Source organism: Anser brachyrhynchus (genome assembly GCF_964034855.1).
Source record: "Anser brachyrhynchus genome assembly, chromosome: 16".
Lineage (NCBI taxonomy): Eukaryota > Metazoa > Chordata > Aves > Anseriformes > Anatidae > Anser > Anser brachyrhynchus.
The window spans coordinates 2,769,144-2,785,440 of record NC_137734.1 but is presented as its reverse complement, the minus strand read 5'-3'; the positions used below and the strand labels follow the sequence as shown (position 1 = coordinate 2,785,440).

Here is a 16,297-nt window from a genome sequence, read left to right as displayed (position 1 = left end):
AATCAAACAGAAAAAAACCTAAATGATGATGAGTGAGTTCCGGTTTTGTCCTTTTTTTTTTTTTTTTGACCATGTTTGTATTCATTGCCAAAGACAAGCAGGAGCAGAAAACCAATTAAAAAGGAAAAAAAAGAGGAAAAGAGGTCCCTGAGAAAGCAACTTTTTTTTTCATCTCCAAAAGCCATTTAGAAATGTAAGAAAGCAATTGTTTTCTACAAATAGCTTTTGAAAAAGTGTTAAACAGCGTTCAACCCACTCTATCTTCTATAACATATTTTTGTAATAGGCTGGACACTGAAATCATGAATTTAGGAAACAGTATAAAACATAATAATGACTTGTGGCAGAAACACTGTTAGTTTGCTTTTCTTTCAAGCCACAGTACTATCAGTTCCTCAATTGATTTTTTTTGACTATCTGCTGTGCAGTGCAGATTTTTCTTTTGATATGTACTGTGTTCTGTTCCTGTGGGCTGGTATATAAATAGCGTTTGATTCTAAGCACTTTTCATGAATAGTGTTGCAAGCTACATTTGAGCTGTTCCTAACTATTACCATACATAAAGTTTTGAAGCAATCAGATGCTGTGGTAGTTAGGGCTGGAAGAAAGTATTCAGGGAGGAGATTAAAAGGTTGGAATCTTTAGGAAATCACTTAAAACATGCATCTGTTACCTGTGCATTAGTTCTGGCAGTGTAAGTTTATTGTAAGTGTATTTATAGCAATATAGCAACGTTTTTCAGCTTTCCTGAATTAATGCTTGTTAACATGGAGAAGGATTAAGCTTTTATTATGTTATTAACGTGTTAAATTTGTTTTTGATTATTGTTGAAATATCCAGTGAGGAATTAAAAATGACAGTCATCAGGTGGAAAGCACAGCAAGGGAGACAGTGATAAGCAGAGAAGATCCCTTCAGATATACGGCACTACTCGGTTTTTGGCAAAAGAAAGGACCTTGAGCTGAATGAAGAAGCAAAGGGAGACTTTTAAGCTTTGCCCTAGGGGAATGACTTTGTGTTTGTCTCTGGTGTGACTAGCCACTTTTCACTGTGCCTTGCCGTTATTCACTGAATAGGATCATGCTGCCTGTCCGCAGTGGATTCATTTTATGGATGCCTTGGAGTTTGTGTCAACAGACAGCAAGCAACCTGCTGTGGTCCCTCAGTGCTGCACTGGAAAGCAGCTGGACAGACAGGCATCCTGAAAGGTTTTACTGGTGCAGGAAATACATTGCCAGCAGCTCTCATGAGAGCAGCAGAGTGCAGGTGTTTTGCTGCAGGATGATTCCAGCTGGCCATTCAGTGTGAAGGGAGATCAAGGATAATAGATAAGGAAGAGGCAGAAGATGAAGAGCAAGACCCTAAATGGAGAAAGAGAAGAAGCAGTCACCTACTTCTATGGCAACTAATTTAGTGCCTCAGCCCAGAAAGCAGCTATATCGCAAGGTCTGAACTGAGCCCTGTTTTGTTCTGAAAAATGGGTGCTTGTCTCCATGGAGCAGTTAAGGGTGGTTCTGAATAAATGAGAACAGGAATTATGTTATAAGTTTCCTTGATATCCTGCCCCTTTACAGATCAGCTGCAATGTCAAGCAATGGCATCTCAGTTCATGTTCCCAGCCTCCTTGCTTCTTTGATAATGCCAGCTGATACACTGTTTTTCCCCATTACAAAAGCCTCCTTCCTCAGGATTTTTTGATTCACTCTTAGCTGAGCAATGAAAGCACAATAGTCTTCCTTGAGCTAAACCGTGCAGAACAGCTTTATCCTGTTACATACGTGTAGAACCTTAAGATTAGAGATACTGAACTCAGCTGGAGTTTTTCCAAGGGTTCCTGTCACTTCAGCCCTTTTGAGCTCTTTCTCATACTGTCTTCAGCTATACTCTGGCCCTTGTATTTGATTGCTTTCCTTCCAAATTAGGCTGATATTAGCAAATATATTTTTGATTAATTATGTTTACATTTATTTCTTCCTAGAGTGCTTGAAATCACTGCCTGGCATGGGCTTCCAGTTACCCCTGAAACAAGCTCAGCAGCATAGAATTTAATGCCTTCCTCGTACAGGGGCATGGTGGTGATGCTGTTGATCATTATCACTGGTCTGTCCTGGCCTGGTTGATGCTTACTGTTTTCCACATTTGTTTGTCTTTAGCTCGTTATGCTCTTCATTTTAAGACAAGCTCAAAAACTCAGTAGGACATCTTAATCCTCTGAAAAGGAACTAAAAATATATACAGATTGCTAAAAAAGATCAGTCTTAGTTTCATACAACACGTTACTGAAGATGTTATTTGCTTTCAAAATTTTGGTGTGCTAAAATAAAACCCCATCACTTGTCCTTGAGCATGCTGGCTTATTTTTCTCTCGGCATCATACTTCCTGTCACTTCATCTTCTTCTGCTACAGTCAGTAGTCCTTATGAGCTTTCCTTTGTTGGTGAAATGTTCCCTCCAGGATCTGTTATGTGAGTGTCCCCCAAAGAAAACTAACCTTAAACCTGTCTTGAAGCTTGCATGATGTTAAAAGAACACTATATTAACAACTACAAAAAAAAAAAAAAGATAATCACTGCTAGAATCAGTCAAATTTTGTAAATTAACTTAGAAGCTGTCTTTCAGCTCCTCTGAACTCATATACAGCTTCTCCCCCTTTAACAGGCTTGGAGGATAGGGAAAGGCCAATATAGAAAAAAAGAAGAACTTGTTCCTGACACTGCCCAAGGCACCTCATAAATCTGACAAGTTACTCAGCTTCCCTGTGTTCGGTATCACCATCTTTAAAATAGAGGCAGAGGATATCTGTGATGTATTTTGAGATAGTTGCCCTTGATGTAGGCTAAACGTGGAACCATAGCCCCAGCCACCCCAGGGGCTCCCCCTAGGAGAAGTGGAATTGAACAGACCTGGCAGTTCAGTACACCTCGACAACAACACGATAGTGGGTGCATCAGTGCTGCCCTGCGCTGTGGTCAGACATTTTAAGCATTCCACGAAAGCATCCCTGACTTGCAGACTGCTGCTGAGGGTGGGTGCGACTGCGAAGTCAGCAGATCCAGGAGCATGCCACGTTCCCGGTACCTCCTGAGATCACATTTTAGGAGCAAGGCAGTTACAAGCAGTACAAAACCAGCTCATTGCTTGTAAAATGTGTCATAAGATGAGAACTGATCATTCTTATCTATCACCAGGTAATTTGCCGTAAGCCATTAATAGTCCCCAAACAGCCTCTGTAAGAGGGACATTTTTTAACTCCGTATCTTGCATTTTTAGGATACATTCTTCAAGAACAGGATATGTGGAGCAGAAGATAATGTGCAATTACATATAAATTCATTGTGGACAAATTAAATGAACCACCTTCACGTTAAAAGATTCTGTAAATTTCATATATAAGCACTGCCCCCTACTGCTCGAGGGATTTTCATAAACGTGTATTTAATTAAAAAAAAGTTTCAACAACAGAATGTTTAATTAAAATATTTGTATAGGCTTGCCTGTAAGAAAAGGACATGGATCTTCTTAGAAGATTCTTAGAAGAAAATTCCCAATTTATCATTTTTATGAGCATAAAACACCTGTGTTCTTATGTTAACAGAAGCAATTTGTTTTCTCAAATACATAGTTTAGAATAAGATGCATGCATCTTCTCAGGCAGGAAGTTAGTAGAGACAAACACATTTTCAAGTAACTGCACCTTTCAAAACTGACCTTAAAACCCTTCCTTCTGAATTATGACCACAGGAAAGCAAAGGAATAGAAAGATTTCAAGTTGTAAAGATGTGATGGTAGCAAAAGAATTAGTGTTTATCCCCCGAAGTAAGGGCAACATAATCTATTCAAGCACTCTTGAGTAAGTTCTTGTTGCTATTATCTTTCATTTTATAGTGCATTTTCTTGGAAATTGTAAGGTGCAAAACATGTGTGTGAGTGCAAGGTGAAGAAGATAGAGTAATGCTATTACAGTCACAGCATTACTGCAAGCATTTTGTGAGGAGCTGTTGTCATGCCCTTGTGTGACATCGCGGTGTATTTGATGTATGTCGTAACTTATTTCTGGCGGTCTCATTTTAAAATATGATTATGTTTGTCTCTGTTATATGAAATCAAAATTAAAGAAGAAATCATAATTGCACAAAACATCAGCAATTGAGGAAAATCAGTAGTCCTACTGAGAACCCTTTTACTTCCAGCAGCGATCCATGTTCCCAAGGCTCCCACGCTTTTCTGGCATGGCACAGATCAGCGTCAGCTGCTGTGGTTTGAAAGCAGCTCCCCCAGAGGATAGCAATGCAGGAGTGATGTTTGCACCTGATTCAGCTGATAATAAAATTCCTGTTTCAATGTGGCTTTGGAAAACTGTATTAACATGGCTAGACATTTGCTATGGAGGTAATTTGTGTCTACTTAGACTCCATTACATTGTCAGGGTCCAAAGATTTTCAGTGGACATCAGAATCAGACTAATTAATCCTTACACCATGTTTCTGAGGTAGGAGATGCAGTAGTCCTTATTTGAGGGACAGGGAAACCGGGGCACAGTCTTTGACAGCCTGACTCTTCCAAGTCTCTAAGCAACTACTTCACTTAATTGCCTATTGGAAGGCTGCTTTAATACCTGCGAAATCAGGAGCACGCTGAGTGCAGCTGTACTTGAAATGTATGATAGAGCCATCGCAGTGCAGAGCCTTTTAACACCACAGTGCCATACCCACTGCAGTTATTACCGTGTGTGTACATTTCCGTGATTATCTGTACATCTCCAGGAGTGCTAAAACACATTCTGTTTCTTCATAAGCACAAAGATTGTCTAAGTTGTAGCTGCTAACTGAAAAAAAAAGTCATGTAAAAAGGACAAAAAAAATGATTTCCCTGGGAGATGACAGAGCAGAAGGGCTGGGTGCTCTTGTGAAGCCCTGCACCAAGGAGAAGGAACCTCACGCCCTGACTGCTCAGCCTCCAGATCTAGTGGCAAAGCCACTACAGCAAAACAGGACTGCAAGCATTACATGAAGTTAAGATGCTACAACCACTGCTATGCTAGGTTTTTTATGCTAGGTTTTAACCAGGTCACAAGACTTACTCGTTTCTTAGGCTCAAGCAGTTATTTTCTGGAAGAACCTCAGAATCAACTTCACATCTTTGCCAGGTGACTTGCATTGAGGAAATTTGAGCTATTAGGCCGATAGAGAATTTCAATACAAACCCAACCAATCGGGGAAAAAGATGCTTTAGAAATGGCCGCTGTGCCAGGTGGCATCACTTGCTTTGTGCAAGGGCTTCTGCTTTCTTGGGGAAAGGTTTCTGTGGTGTAGAGAAGAGGAGAGTGTTGCCTGAAACTTGGGTTGGGAGAGCTTTAGTTATCGGAAGTGGTTTGTAATTTACTTCAGGTAAGCAAGGTGTATGTTTTTTGTGTTTTTATTTCCCTAGTTGTAGAGAATTGTTGATTTTAACGGTAATGTGGCTTCAAAAGTATGTTGCTAAGTAGGTGTAAGCAGAGGATAATGAGAAAGTATTGTCTCTTATTTGTGCTATAGCTACTTAATATGTTGAGTTGGTGTGGAGAGTTATTAGCTATTTATATGCTTTGTAGAAGACTTAAAGTAGGCAAACCATAGCATTTTTTCCCCTGTAAGCCAAAACTTAATATATATCTTTTTTTCCTCCTATGTCACATCTTTCTTTTAAAAAAAAATTCAACAACTTGATTCAGCTGTTAAGTTTTTGGGTGGAGTAACTCTCTTTTTCTTTTGCTGTGAAGCTTATTCTGTGCTCTGTTCTGTTGGTCGTCTTCTAGGTGTCAATCAGTTCAATTGATCCCGATTCTCGGTTGTGTAACTGTATGACCCTTGAAAGTGTATTTACAATCAGTATAGAAAGTACTAGAAGCAGTAGCTGAGTTGCAATTTAGCTTTTGCAGGGAAGGGCTTTTACCTTAGGTAGGATGGGGGCTTGGATAACAGGACGTTCACTAACTTTAACTTCCCCTTGAGTAGAACTAGCACAGGCAGAAAGTGTCTTATCCTTCCTAGATTTAAGGACACTTTTCCCTAGCAACTGAACTTAATTATTTTGGACTTCTTCCTGGAGAGTACTCTGTAAGAGGGATATTCCTCTGTTATGTTTAATTGGCATAATAAGGTTACGAATAATCTGGTACTTTGAACTGGATGTGGTCTCAATGTTTGCTTGGGTGTGGCTGTTTTCTGCTCTGTTGTCTTTTTTTAGGGGCAAAAACGCAGTCTTTTGAATGATAGCTTGAAGGTTGAGCAAAATGATTGGGGATTTATCTCACAGATCTGAGGCTGAAAGTTGGATTGGCTCAGCAAGAGGTAGCATAGGTTTTGCCCTCCCCCTCCACTCTCTGTTCCCGCAAGCATCTCTCCGATAAACTGGCAGAGGGGATCAGAAAGTGCAGGTCTCTTCCCTTCAGGCACACCAGCAAGGACTCAGCAAAACTCTAGCAGCAAAGTACACAAGCACCGGATCTGCGATTAGGCTGCAGTTCTGAAACAAGCTCAGCTTTGTCAAGAGCACGAGTTTTCCAGAATATGCGTGGGGATGAGCGGTGGGGATGTAGGACAAATAACGCAGGGTGAGTGCTGCCTGACCCCGGGAATCCAGCTGACTGCTCTGGATTATCTCATTCTCTTTCAGAACGAGGGCATGGCGGACACGGTACCGGCAGAGGAGGTTTGTCTCGGGACTGCTCACTTCCAGCTCTTCAATTCCAGCATGAGGGATGAAGCAAGAAGACTGAGGACTTTTTCCCAGTGGCCAGACAGCTCACCGGTGTCTGCCTGGGACTTGGCCAAGGCTGGGTTTTTCTTTGTGGGTCCAGGAGACCACGTACAGTGCTTCTGTTGTGGTGGTATCCTGAAGGATTGGAAACCTGGCGATTGCCCGATGGTGGAGCACCTGAAGTTCTTCCCTTTCTGTAAATTCATTTACCGTGAGGCTGTTCGGAACCAGCAACTGCTTCCTCTCCAGGGAATATTTGACTGTGTGGATGGGCAGATCCTCAGCCTCCTGCAGTGGATAGACGCCGAGGAGACAGCCCTGCCCAATCAAGCAGCATACCCAGAAATGGTAACAGAGGAGATGAGACTGTCAACATTTCGGAACTGGCCGCAACGTAGTGAGATGCATCCTGAGCAACTGGCTAGAGCAGGATTTTTTTACACAGGTAGGAACACCCAAGACAGTCTCTTTCTGTCTGTGTAGTGTTGTAAAAGCATGGCTGTGTATATTTCTTCCTGGGAACCCATAGCTAAATTTTAATTTACTGTACCAAATGCTGGAGGAAATGCAAAACTAGAAATCTTGGCTAGAGAGAGGGGTTGACCGTGTTTCATGCAAGTTTTGCCTACCTGAACCATTCAGAGGAGCAAACAACATAAAGCTCTGCAGGGGCTGTAGCTGAGTAGTTGAGATTGCTTGGTAACAGCACAGTGTGAATGTTCTGTCCACACTGCACGTCAACCTAACATACGGAGGAAAGCGTGCTTCTCTGAGGGCTTTAGCAGAGTAAGCGTGGTCCCCTGTAAAGCAGAATCAGTTGCATTTCCATCTTGCTGTCACACAGTATCTTCACGAAGGTGCTGCTGATTTGGGATCCTGCAGCACTTTAAAACGCCTGCCTGGCTGCTGGTGTTGCTTCCTTAGATGTTGCTCATAGTTTTATGCTGAAGTATTCACCAGTGTTTTGGTGGTGAAAGTTTTCTGGCTCTGTTCTGGTGGTATGAATGTGTATGTCAGCTGATATCTTTATACCAGCTTGTAGCTCCTAGACACCAAAGGAAACTTGATGAATTAGCACTTTTTTTTAGCCAAAGCACTACTTTGGAATCTGCTGTGTTTTTAAAAACTCTTATTCAAGTTAGCTTTTGAAGATGTCACTGTTTCAATGTTATTGCTTGCCCAGATACTTGCAAGTACACTTGGTATAGTTAGAAACCACATCCTTCCTTCTGCACGTGCTGTTTTATGTACTGCTTGGGCAGAATACCCTCGTATGCTGGACTCTGGTTTTGGGTACTGATGAATCCACTAGTAAGGCTGTCTTTCCCCTTACTGGCAGGAATAGAAGAATGACATGTTTGAAGCATATGTTTTACTGGAATTAGTGTGTGTTGAACCTATTTATTGCTTGCACTTTTAGAAGGATTTGAAGCACTTGGCATGCCATGTTTCATGTAAGCCCAGCCTTGCACTGCAGCCTTCTCTTCTCAAAAATGCAACTCAAGGAAACTTGTAGGTAGATAACCCATTTGTGGCTCATGTCCATAGGGACACTGGACTTGTATTACCAAACTAGAAAAGATGCTTTCTTGAGCAAAATATACAGTGTTTCTTGTTACCATGTGAATATATACATATCCTCAGTTGCTCCTCCTTGCAGGCTTTGCTGAATAGGTATCAAGTCTAAGTACTGCCTCCTGGAATGGGCAGTTGGAGGAAATCCTTCTAGTATATTCATGAATGACTGTAATTAAATACTGTGGGTGGGAATCCTTTTCTTTTTGCAATCTAATGTAGTGACATTTGTGTTAGAAATGTTCCTTTTTCCATGTGATGAAGGCATCTATGGGTTTTGTATCTGCACATCAGTAACTGAGATGTGGAGGGAAGTGGCAGTCTGCATCTACAGACTAAAGTTCCCTCTTCGATGGAAAAAATCCTGGTTATCATGAATGTCTCATGCTCTTATCATTGCAGTGAAACTGAATTGCCTCTCTCCATTTGAGTTCTATTTCTTAGCAAGGCTGCCCTTTCCTTTCATCTCTAAATGTTGTGATTGCTGTACCTCAAATCTGCACCTGCGGTGTACACATAGGAAGGTCTGTCTAAATAACTGACCTGTTCTGTTTAGCTTGAGTTAAACAAGTTTGTTTGCTAATGTATTTCTACTTCTGCAAGATTTTCACTGAAGCTTTGTAACCTCAATCTTGCTGTAAATGCAGTTAAATACTGAAAATCTGCACCTGCCTGCTCAAGGCGAAGCAGTGAGGGCTAAGCAGCATGCATGCCTGTAGCAAAAGAGCATTGCCTACTTCAGCTTACCTGCCGTTGCTTCTGTCTTTATTAAGTTTTAAGGAACAGAAGAGACCAGCTTGGCCAGGAGCACAGGATAAACTGTAAAGCACTGCCTGCAGCTAAAACCTGTCTTGTGCTGGCCTTGATTTATCACATGCAGGTCTGCTGTTTAAGAGCCCCCCACAAAGGCTCACCTGGGGACTGTTAGGAAGCAGTCTGATAGCAGTCCTCTGCTGCCACTCGAGCTGGAGAGCTGTGAAACCAAATGCTCAAAATAAGCCAAATGGTGCCCTTATGTTTGGAAGATCACGTCTCTGACCCAAACTTACTGAAACTGTTCGGGCTCTGCTGAAACTTTCATCATCCTTAGGGCAGTGCATTTGTAGGCAGTTCTCAACTGCACTTGGCTTTGGTTTCTCTTCTCAGATTATGAAGAGACCCGCAGTAGCAAGGTGGGGAGCTCGGGACCATATTGCCATAAAACTTTATGCCTATGGGATAGCAGCTGTGTATGTTGTCTGCTGGTTATGGCAGATCACGGTTAGAAATAGTGTGTTTATAGGTATAACTGGTTATAGCTGTGCTCTAAATGTAGGCAAGAGGGGACTGGGCAGCTGTGTGTGCATGTGCACTAGGTGATCACATGCAGGCTGTTAGCTTGTGACCCAGCTCTGGAATCATCTCAACCAGCTGCAGCTCTGGGATTTCTGACTGTCTTTGGATTTCCTGCCGCTAAACAACTTGTACAGTGCTGGTAAACTGTCACGTGCTCACCTGGTCTGTCCTGGAGCCTGGGATTTTGTGCTGAATCTCTCCCCAGCTTCTCATCTAGGGCTAGGGGAGCATCAGGTGGCATGAGATCTCATACACTGTTTGGTGTCTCTTTCAGGACAAGGGGATGTGGTGAGGTGTTTTTACTGTAATGGAAGTATGAGGAACTGGGCCTTCGGAGATGACCCGTGGAGGGAACATGCCAAATGGCATCCAAGGTAATTTGGTCTTGGCTGGCAAATCTTCCTTGTAGCAAGGCCAAAAGACACATTGTGTGTTGTAGTGTGTTTTTTTGTCTTCCATAAGACAGAAGTACCACCAGCTGAGGGACAAGGCAGCCAGTCACAGGTGTATGAGTAATGGGTGCTGCTCCCAGGCCCTGTTATTAGCTTAGTTTCTAGGTTTTTCTACCTAGCTAGAGCCAGGTGAGAAGCTAGTTGAGTAAGCTCCGTCGTGTTTAACCGTATAAACTGTTGCTATAGTCTGTAACCATCTGGAAATCTCTGAAACATTGAGGAGGCTCCGAATCCTTAAGGCCAAAGTTCTGTGGTAAGGGACCATCTTCAGGCTTTAGTAGTGGGCCAAGATGGAAAACTTGTTTTGAGGTCTGCCACTTAGTCTGTGCTATGCTCCTCATGTGTGGGAGAACCAAAGGTTGGCCTGCCAACCTAATCACGTCGTCTTAATTGCTGACTCCTGTTTCTCCCCTTCTGCCCACCCTAAAATGTGGCTTGTGTGTTTGGAGCCTCTCTGCATGTCTTGTCTTAGAGCCAGCTCTTCAGATGTCCTGTACTAATGTATTCAAAACTTTCTGCTTATAGGTGTGAATTTTTGTTGCGGTCAAGGGGGAGAGAATTTGTTAACAGTGTTCAGGAGTCCTTTGCCAGCACTCGACCTCCAGTGAGTCACGAATATTTTGTGTGTAGTGAATGTGAGTTTGTTAGGTGAAGTCTGATACGTGTGCTTCTCTTCTGTGACCATCTTGTGACACTTTCAGGGATATTCCAGGGATCAGACTGAACAAGATTCCTCTGCTTCCCAAGGTCGGTGCTGTAATTACATGGTGTTTTGTCTTCTGTCAAAAGTGTTGCTCTTTTTTCCACCTCACCCCAGTTCCCGTGCACTCTGTAGACTTGGTGATTTTGAGATGTGTTTTAATGTTCTAGAAGCAGTTTCCCTTTATTCTTAGGAAATGGTCTCTAGCACAAGAAGCATATGTATTTGCTCTTGAGACCTTTTATCCTGCTTAAGATGAAATATTTAGCTAGTCTGGATGATCGTGTGACTTTTGGCTGCTTGCCTAACCTTACCTTGACCTGTCTGTGCTCTGATGGTTCTGTTGTTTCTGTCTGGGGTTGTTCAGACTGCAGCATTTGAAGTGTGCTTAGTAGACCAGAGAACAGCTGGAAGGTCCCAGCTTGGTTCTGGGGATCTACTACCATCTGTTATTTGCTGCTGAAGATTTAAGTAGGTGAAATTTGGCTCGTGTAGCTGTGGAAAACTGATTTCCTCATTCGCTTGAAGAGCCTGTCCACTAGGTGAGCTTAGGAAAGATTTATGCCTTTGAACAGGCTGCCAGCTGAATTTCCCACTTCAGTATTAACTGATGAATGGTTGAGCTAGATTATGAGGGAAGAGAGGCTTCACTTGGAAGTTGTTCTTGATCTTCCTGAAAGCAGTTCTGAGGCTTCTGTTCTGGGATATGAAAACAAGATTCTGGACTAGGGCCAGACATGGAGGCTTTATTCACTGACACTGCTCAATAAAACATCTGAAGTTAGTCTCCTGGCTCTTATGGAATTGCTTTCAATGATTTTCTTGTGAGTTATGGTTGGAAGTAAAAGCTGTAAATCTTGATGTTGGTCTGTCTATATAGATAACTTGAGGAATGTTGTGAAATTAATGCCACTTTATGTATAATGACTTCAGAGAGTGGCATGCTCTTTGCTCAGTTATTCCCCCCCTCTTTTTTTGGTAAAGTATCTGCTCACTGCTTTACAGATCTTCTAAGGAACTGGAAATTGCTGTCTCTTCCTTCTCCGGATCAGTTTTCCGTAGCACATAATGTCCTGGAGATGGGCTTTGACCCCCTCTGGGTGGTTAGCCTGGTAGAGAACAAATACATGCTGACTGGGACTTACTACCTGTCTGAGTCTGAACTGATTTCTGATCTGCTCCAGCTAGAATGGGAAGAGAGCAATGCAAAGGAAAGCAGAGGTATGCCTGACTTGCCCACCCACGCTCTTGGTGGAAGTTTAACCTCCTGTTCACTCGATCTTGAGCACTGTTGGGACTGTCCTGAGGGTCTGCCTACTCTCTTCCTAGGCTGGAATTAAGAGCAGTCATGCACCTAAGCCTGAAGAGGCTGAAGAATAAGGGGCTGTGATTCCTGTAGTATCAGTAACTGCATCTCTCCAGTAGGCTGTGGCATAGCAGAAAGTATTGAAGCTGTCTACCCGTAACTGCAGTGGCAGATGTACGTTGTAGGGTTTCTGCACAAATTCATATCAGTTGATGCAGATGGGTGGACAGAGGCAGTTGTGTGAAGCAAGGCTTTTAGGGTGAATGTGTACTCAGTCTATTTATAAATGGAATCAAGGACTTCATCAAAAATACCCATACTTCTGTTTGGATAATACGTATTTTTCTCATCTGTCTGTCTTGTGTCACCTGTTTTATGGAGTCTCTATGATAAGTTTATTTGAAGATGTAGTTTCCCACAGATTTTTCTGGTACAAGCCTGCTTTCCAAAGCTCCTGTCTCTGTATCAGCCTGCCACCCCTTTAGCTAAGGCAAAAAATAAAATGACTCAAAGGTGAGTGATTACATAGTAGTGAGTGAGCAGATGCTGACTCCTGCTGTCTGATAGATAAACCACCTCTGAGGAGATGTGGGCATGTGTTAACCTCCTTACAAAAATACAGTGGCGTAAGCACCAGAGAGCATTGGCTTGACCAGGCTGAATGCATGAGGTTAACAGTTCTGTAGAGAACTGCTTGACTGAATGGTACTAACATCAAGGACGTTACATCTCTTTCAACAGTGCCCTCTGAAGAGGGCAGAAAGGGGTAGCATTTAATGTCATCTTCTCTCCTGGTTATACAGATGCTGTTGAGAGAGATGCTGAAACCTCACGTTCAAGAGGAGAAATGCAGTCTGTGCAACAAAAGGAATCAGGTGCACTGGGGTGACAGTGGTGGGTGAGGAAACTGTGCCTAGATACAATCAGGATGAGTTTTTATAGTAATGGCATCAGTGGTTGTTGTATTTGTTGGTTTTAATCCTGAGAAGGAATGTGTAGCAGCTTGAATGGTGGCAGGACATAGAGACCATGTTGAGGAATTAGGGTCCCTTTGTGAAGCAGGCTATTATTTTAAAATAGTTTTTTAATCAGGGATGTTACATATTGCAGCATAAAGATACTGACATCTGTCCCTACTCAGTCCAGCATGAATAGATATGCTGTCTTAAGTAGGTAAGATTGAGTAGCTTTTCAGCTGAAGTGAAATTTGCCTGAGAAAGGTACTTCTGACACTTTCACAGTCAGCCACTGAACAAAATGATGAGCAAATTGCTTTGTGACTTCCCAAGGTGACAGAACTGGCATTCCGGAGCTGTCATAATACTAACACTTTGGCTTTTCTCTTTTTCTGGTAAAGAAGAACCTCCACTGAGCACAGAAGAACAGCTCCGCCGCTTGCAAGAAGAAAGGATATGCAAAGTGTGCATGGACAGAGATGTGTCTGTTGTGTTTGTTCCATGTGGCCACCTGGTAGCTTGTGGAGAATGTGCCCTCAACTTGAGACTGTGCCCTATCTGCAGAGCAGTCATCCGGGAGAGTGTGAGGACTTTCATGTCCTGAGCTATGATGTGCTAAAGAGGAAACATTAATCTATACAATCCACTCATAAGAGAGAGGAAGAAAATAAGTAGTTTGATACTGTCTTATTTGCAGGGCAGCCTGGCCTAAAACTTATTAAATGTGCCTCCTGGCACTGGCTAAAGCGATGATTTTTATTTTAAATGTAATATTCTATCATGTAGCAAAAAAAGAAAGGTTTGCCAGTACTATACCTTGCTAACTGCAGGGGAAAGATGTTTTAAAATTAGCTGTTCTTTCACTGAATAAAAGGCTTATCTTATGGAGGTCTGAGTATCTGATTCTAGTACGTGCCCTGCTGGTGGCGGTCCTACAATGTCAGAGTGGAATCTAGTTGTAGATAACACTGAAGGATGGAAATTCAAGTTACAGAAGCATGAGTGGGAGAAACAACTTCTTACCATCCACCAGTTTCCTTGGGAATTCACAGAAGATATTGCGTGGGACCTCCGGACGCCGAACTGCACAAGAAGGGAGGAGGATGAGGGAGGATAAGGACCAAGCATGTGAAGCTGTGTAAGTGGGAATAATTCTGCATCTGAACGTGGCTGAGATTTGATACCTGTTTGTTAAACATATCTGTGGAGGCCGGAGCACTGGCTCTGGAGTCACTCATTTAGGTCCGACCCTGGGTACTGAACAGGGTCAAAGGCTCATCTCCTTCATTTTAAGGTGTCAGGTAAATATTAGTGCAGCATTTGGCAAAGATGAGAAACTACCAGCTGAGCAGTTTAAACTCTTGAACTCTGAGGAGCTGGCGGGTCTCTTGCCAGCCAGCAGCTTTTGTATTGAGCAGAGCTGTACCACTGTGCTAAATTAAGCATTGCATCTGGGTTCAAGCTATTATTGGCTTTATTTTGTCACTAAAAATAGCAGCAAAAGCTGCATATGTTTTAAGTGGGCGTGCTAATCTGTGAAGGGAAAACAGCTCAGTGCTGGATTAGTGTTATTTCCTCTTAAACTTCAGCTCAGTGTGGCTGGAATCTAGCCTGAGCATCAACAGGATGAGAGGATGCTAAACCGGCCAGCTATTTCTGGGCCTTTTTTTAATTTGAATTTGAAAATTGTAGCGTTACCACCCCTTCCAGGTGTGGGGACATGCCCTATGAGGAAATGTACCTGTTCCTGAAGGGACAAGTTGGTTTGACTAGCCGTAGTCCCAAGCGATGCCTGTCACCAACAGAGGGCACTCCTAACCTCTGGTAAGAGAACCCACTTGAACAAAACTTTGAGTTGCTCCTTAATCTCACAGCATGCTGCAGATGCAAACAGGGAGTTTCTGCCCTAACAATGCAATTGTTGCATAGTCTTGCAGTTCCCAGAGTAGTAGGTCTAGCAAGCAGACCAGCAGGAAGGGCTGTGAGTATGAAGGCTGAATGTCTTTGCTAACAAAACCCAGAGGAGGTAATTAAGTGTGGAATATGATCTGTGGTGTCTTGTCTTGCTTTGTCTTTTCAGAGTGACTTTTTTTATAGCAGTTGCCAGTACTAAATATTGCAAGCTTACCTGAACCTTTGTTTTACTTCTAGTAAAAGGTACTTAATTACCTGTGTACATCATAGAATGGAAAGGGTAGTTGTTGTGAAGCTATTCAGTCATCACACTTGTATATAATTAATCTTTACTGCACTATTTTAAAGTCAAGAGGCACGCCATTAAGTGCATAGGTCTGTGCTTAGTCTTGTTAAAGTATTTAGCGAGTGTTTTCAGTTTTTGTAGTGACTGTGGCGTTAAGTCTCGGTCAGATGAGAGTATTAAACATACAGACGACAAAATAACTTGAGGAATTCCTTCCTGACTTTGCACTACCATCTAGAATAACTCCTGTGTAATAATTCCTTCACTAAATGACTAGTGAAACACTTCAGTTCTTCAGAGCTGAAACATTGCTTTTTCCACCATTTGTGCTGAGTTTCGGTTGTTCTCAAACAGGGCCACTGAAGAATGCTGGCATGTGATGGACAATAATCTCTGAGGAAAAGATTCTTATTAAACTAGGAAGTGTAAATTCAGTATTTTCTAATTGTTTATCTGGGGCCTCTAAAATTCATCTTCCATTTCTTTAAGTTTTAATGGAAAAATCTTGATGATGAGCGCTTTTTTTCTACCCCTTCAGGGAACATCATGTGGGGCAAGTAGGGAAGCGTGATACAGGAATGGGTTGAGTCAAAGGGGAGGTGGAGAAAGTGTGAAGCAACTGTGTACCCACGCTGCTATGCCACTTGTCTAAATGGCGTAGTAACTTGTGTTCTGCTTTTTTTTAACTTGGCAGTGGCACAGCACTGAAGGTGGAGGTAGTATGTTTTGTCAGGTAGAGCTTTCTCTTCCTCAAATGATGAAACTAGTGGCAAAGCAGCAACTGTCTGTTGTCTGTTCTGCTCAGTCAGAAGCTGTGGCTTGTACTGGCCAGAAGAAGGAAAAATACACTTAGAAAGCTTCAGGAACACGTTGCTTGTATCTGCACCTGATCAGAACATGAAACGTGAGGTTGCAGTGGGCATCTGGAAAGCACGATGCATATAAATTGTGTATATTCTATTAGCACTTCTAACTTTATAGAACAGCATTTTGTTTCCTGGATCCTTTCAGAATGGGACAAATAAAGGTGCATCA

The 16,297-nt window shown here is 42.4% G+C and overlaps 1 protein-coding gene across 4 annotated transcripts; it reads left to right on the top strand.

The window, feature by feature from the left end:
• Positions 1-5,235: 5,235 nt before the first annotated feature.
• On the top strand, positions 5,236-13,950 carry BIRC7 (baculoviral IAP repeat containing 7). Of its 4 annotated transcripts, none has more exons than XM_080557858.1 (8): positions 5,236-5,387; positions 6,655-7,183; positions 9,923-10,022; positions 10,626-10,704; positions 10,802-10,847; positions 11,806-12,021; positions 12,910-12,981; positions 13,467-13,950. In XM_080557858.1, exons 2-8 carry the CDS (start codon positions 6,664-6,666, stop codon positions 13,664-13,666), a joined length of 1,233 nt encoding a protein of 410 aa, XP_080413984.1. In that variant the 5' UTR covers positions 5,236-5,387; positions 6,655-6,663; the 3' UTR covers positions 13,667-13,950. The 4 variants fall into 4 exon arrangements, with proteins under 4 accessions (XP_080413984.1, XP_080413986.1, XP_080413985.1 ...); XM_080557857.1 differs by having other exon boundaries at positions 5,237-5,387; positions 13,464-13,950; XM_080557860.1 differs by lacking the exon at positions 11,806-12,021.
• Positions 13,951-16,297: the final 2,347 nt, after the last annotated feature.

Bases quoted from the DNA above. Each gene is read 5' to 3' on its own strand.
- BIRC7 (XM_080557857.1), top strand. From the start codon at position 6,664: ATGGCGGACACGGTACCGGCAGAGGAGGTTTGTCTCGGGACTGCTCAC. The intron at 10,705-10,801 runs GTGAGTCACGAA...TGACACTTTCAG, and splicing joins TTGCCAGCACTCGACCTCCA to GGATATTCCAGGGATCAGAC. The intron at 12,022-12,909 runs GTATGCCTGACT...CTGGTTATACAG, and splicing joins CAATGCAAAGGAAAGCAGAG to ATGCTGTTGAGAGAGATGCT.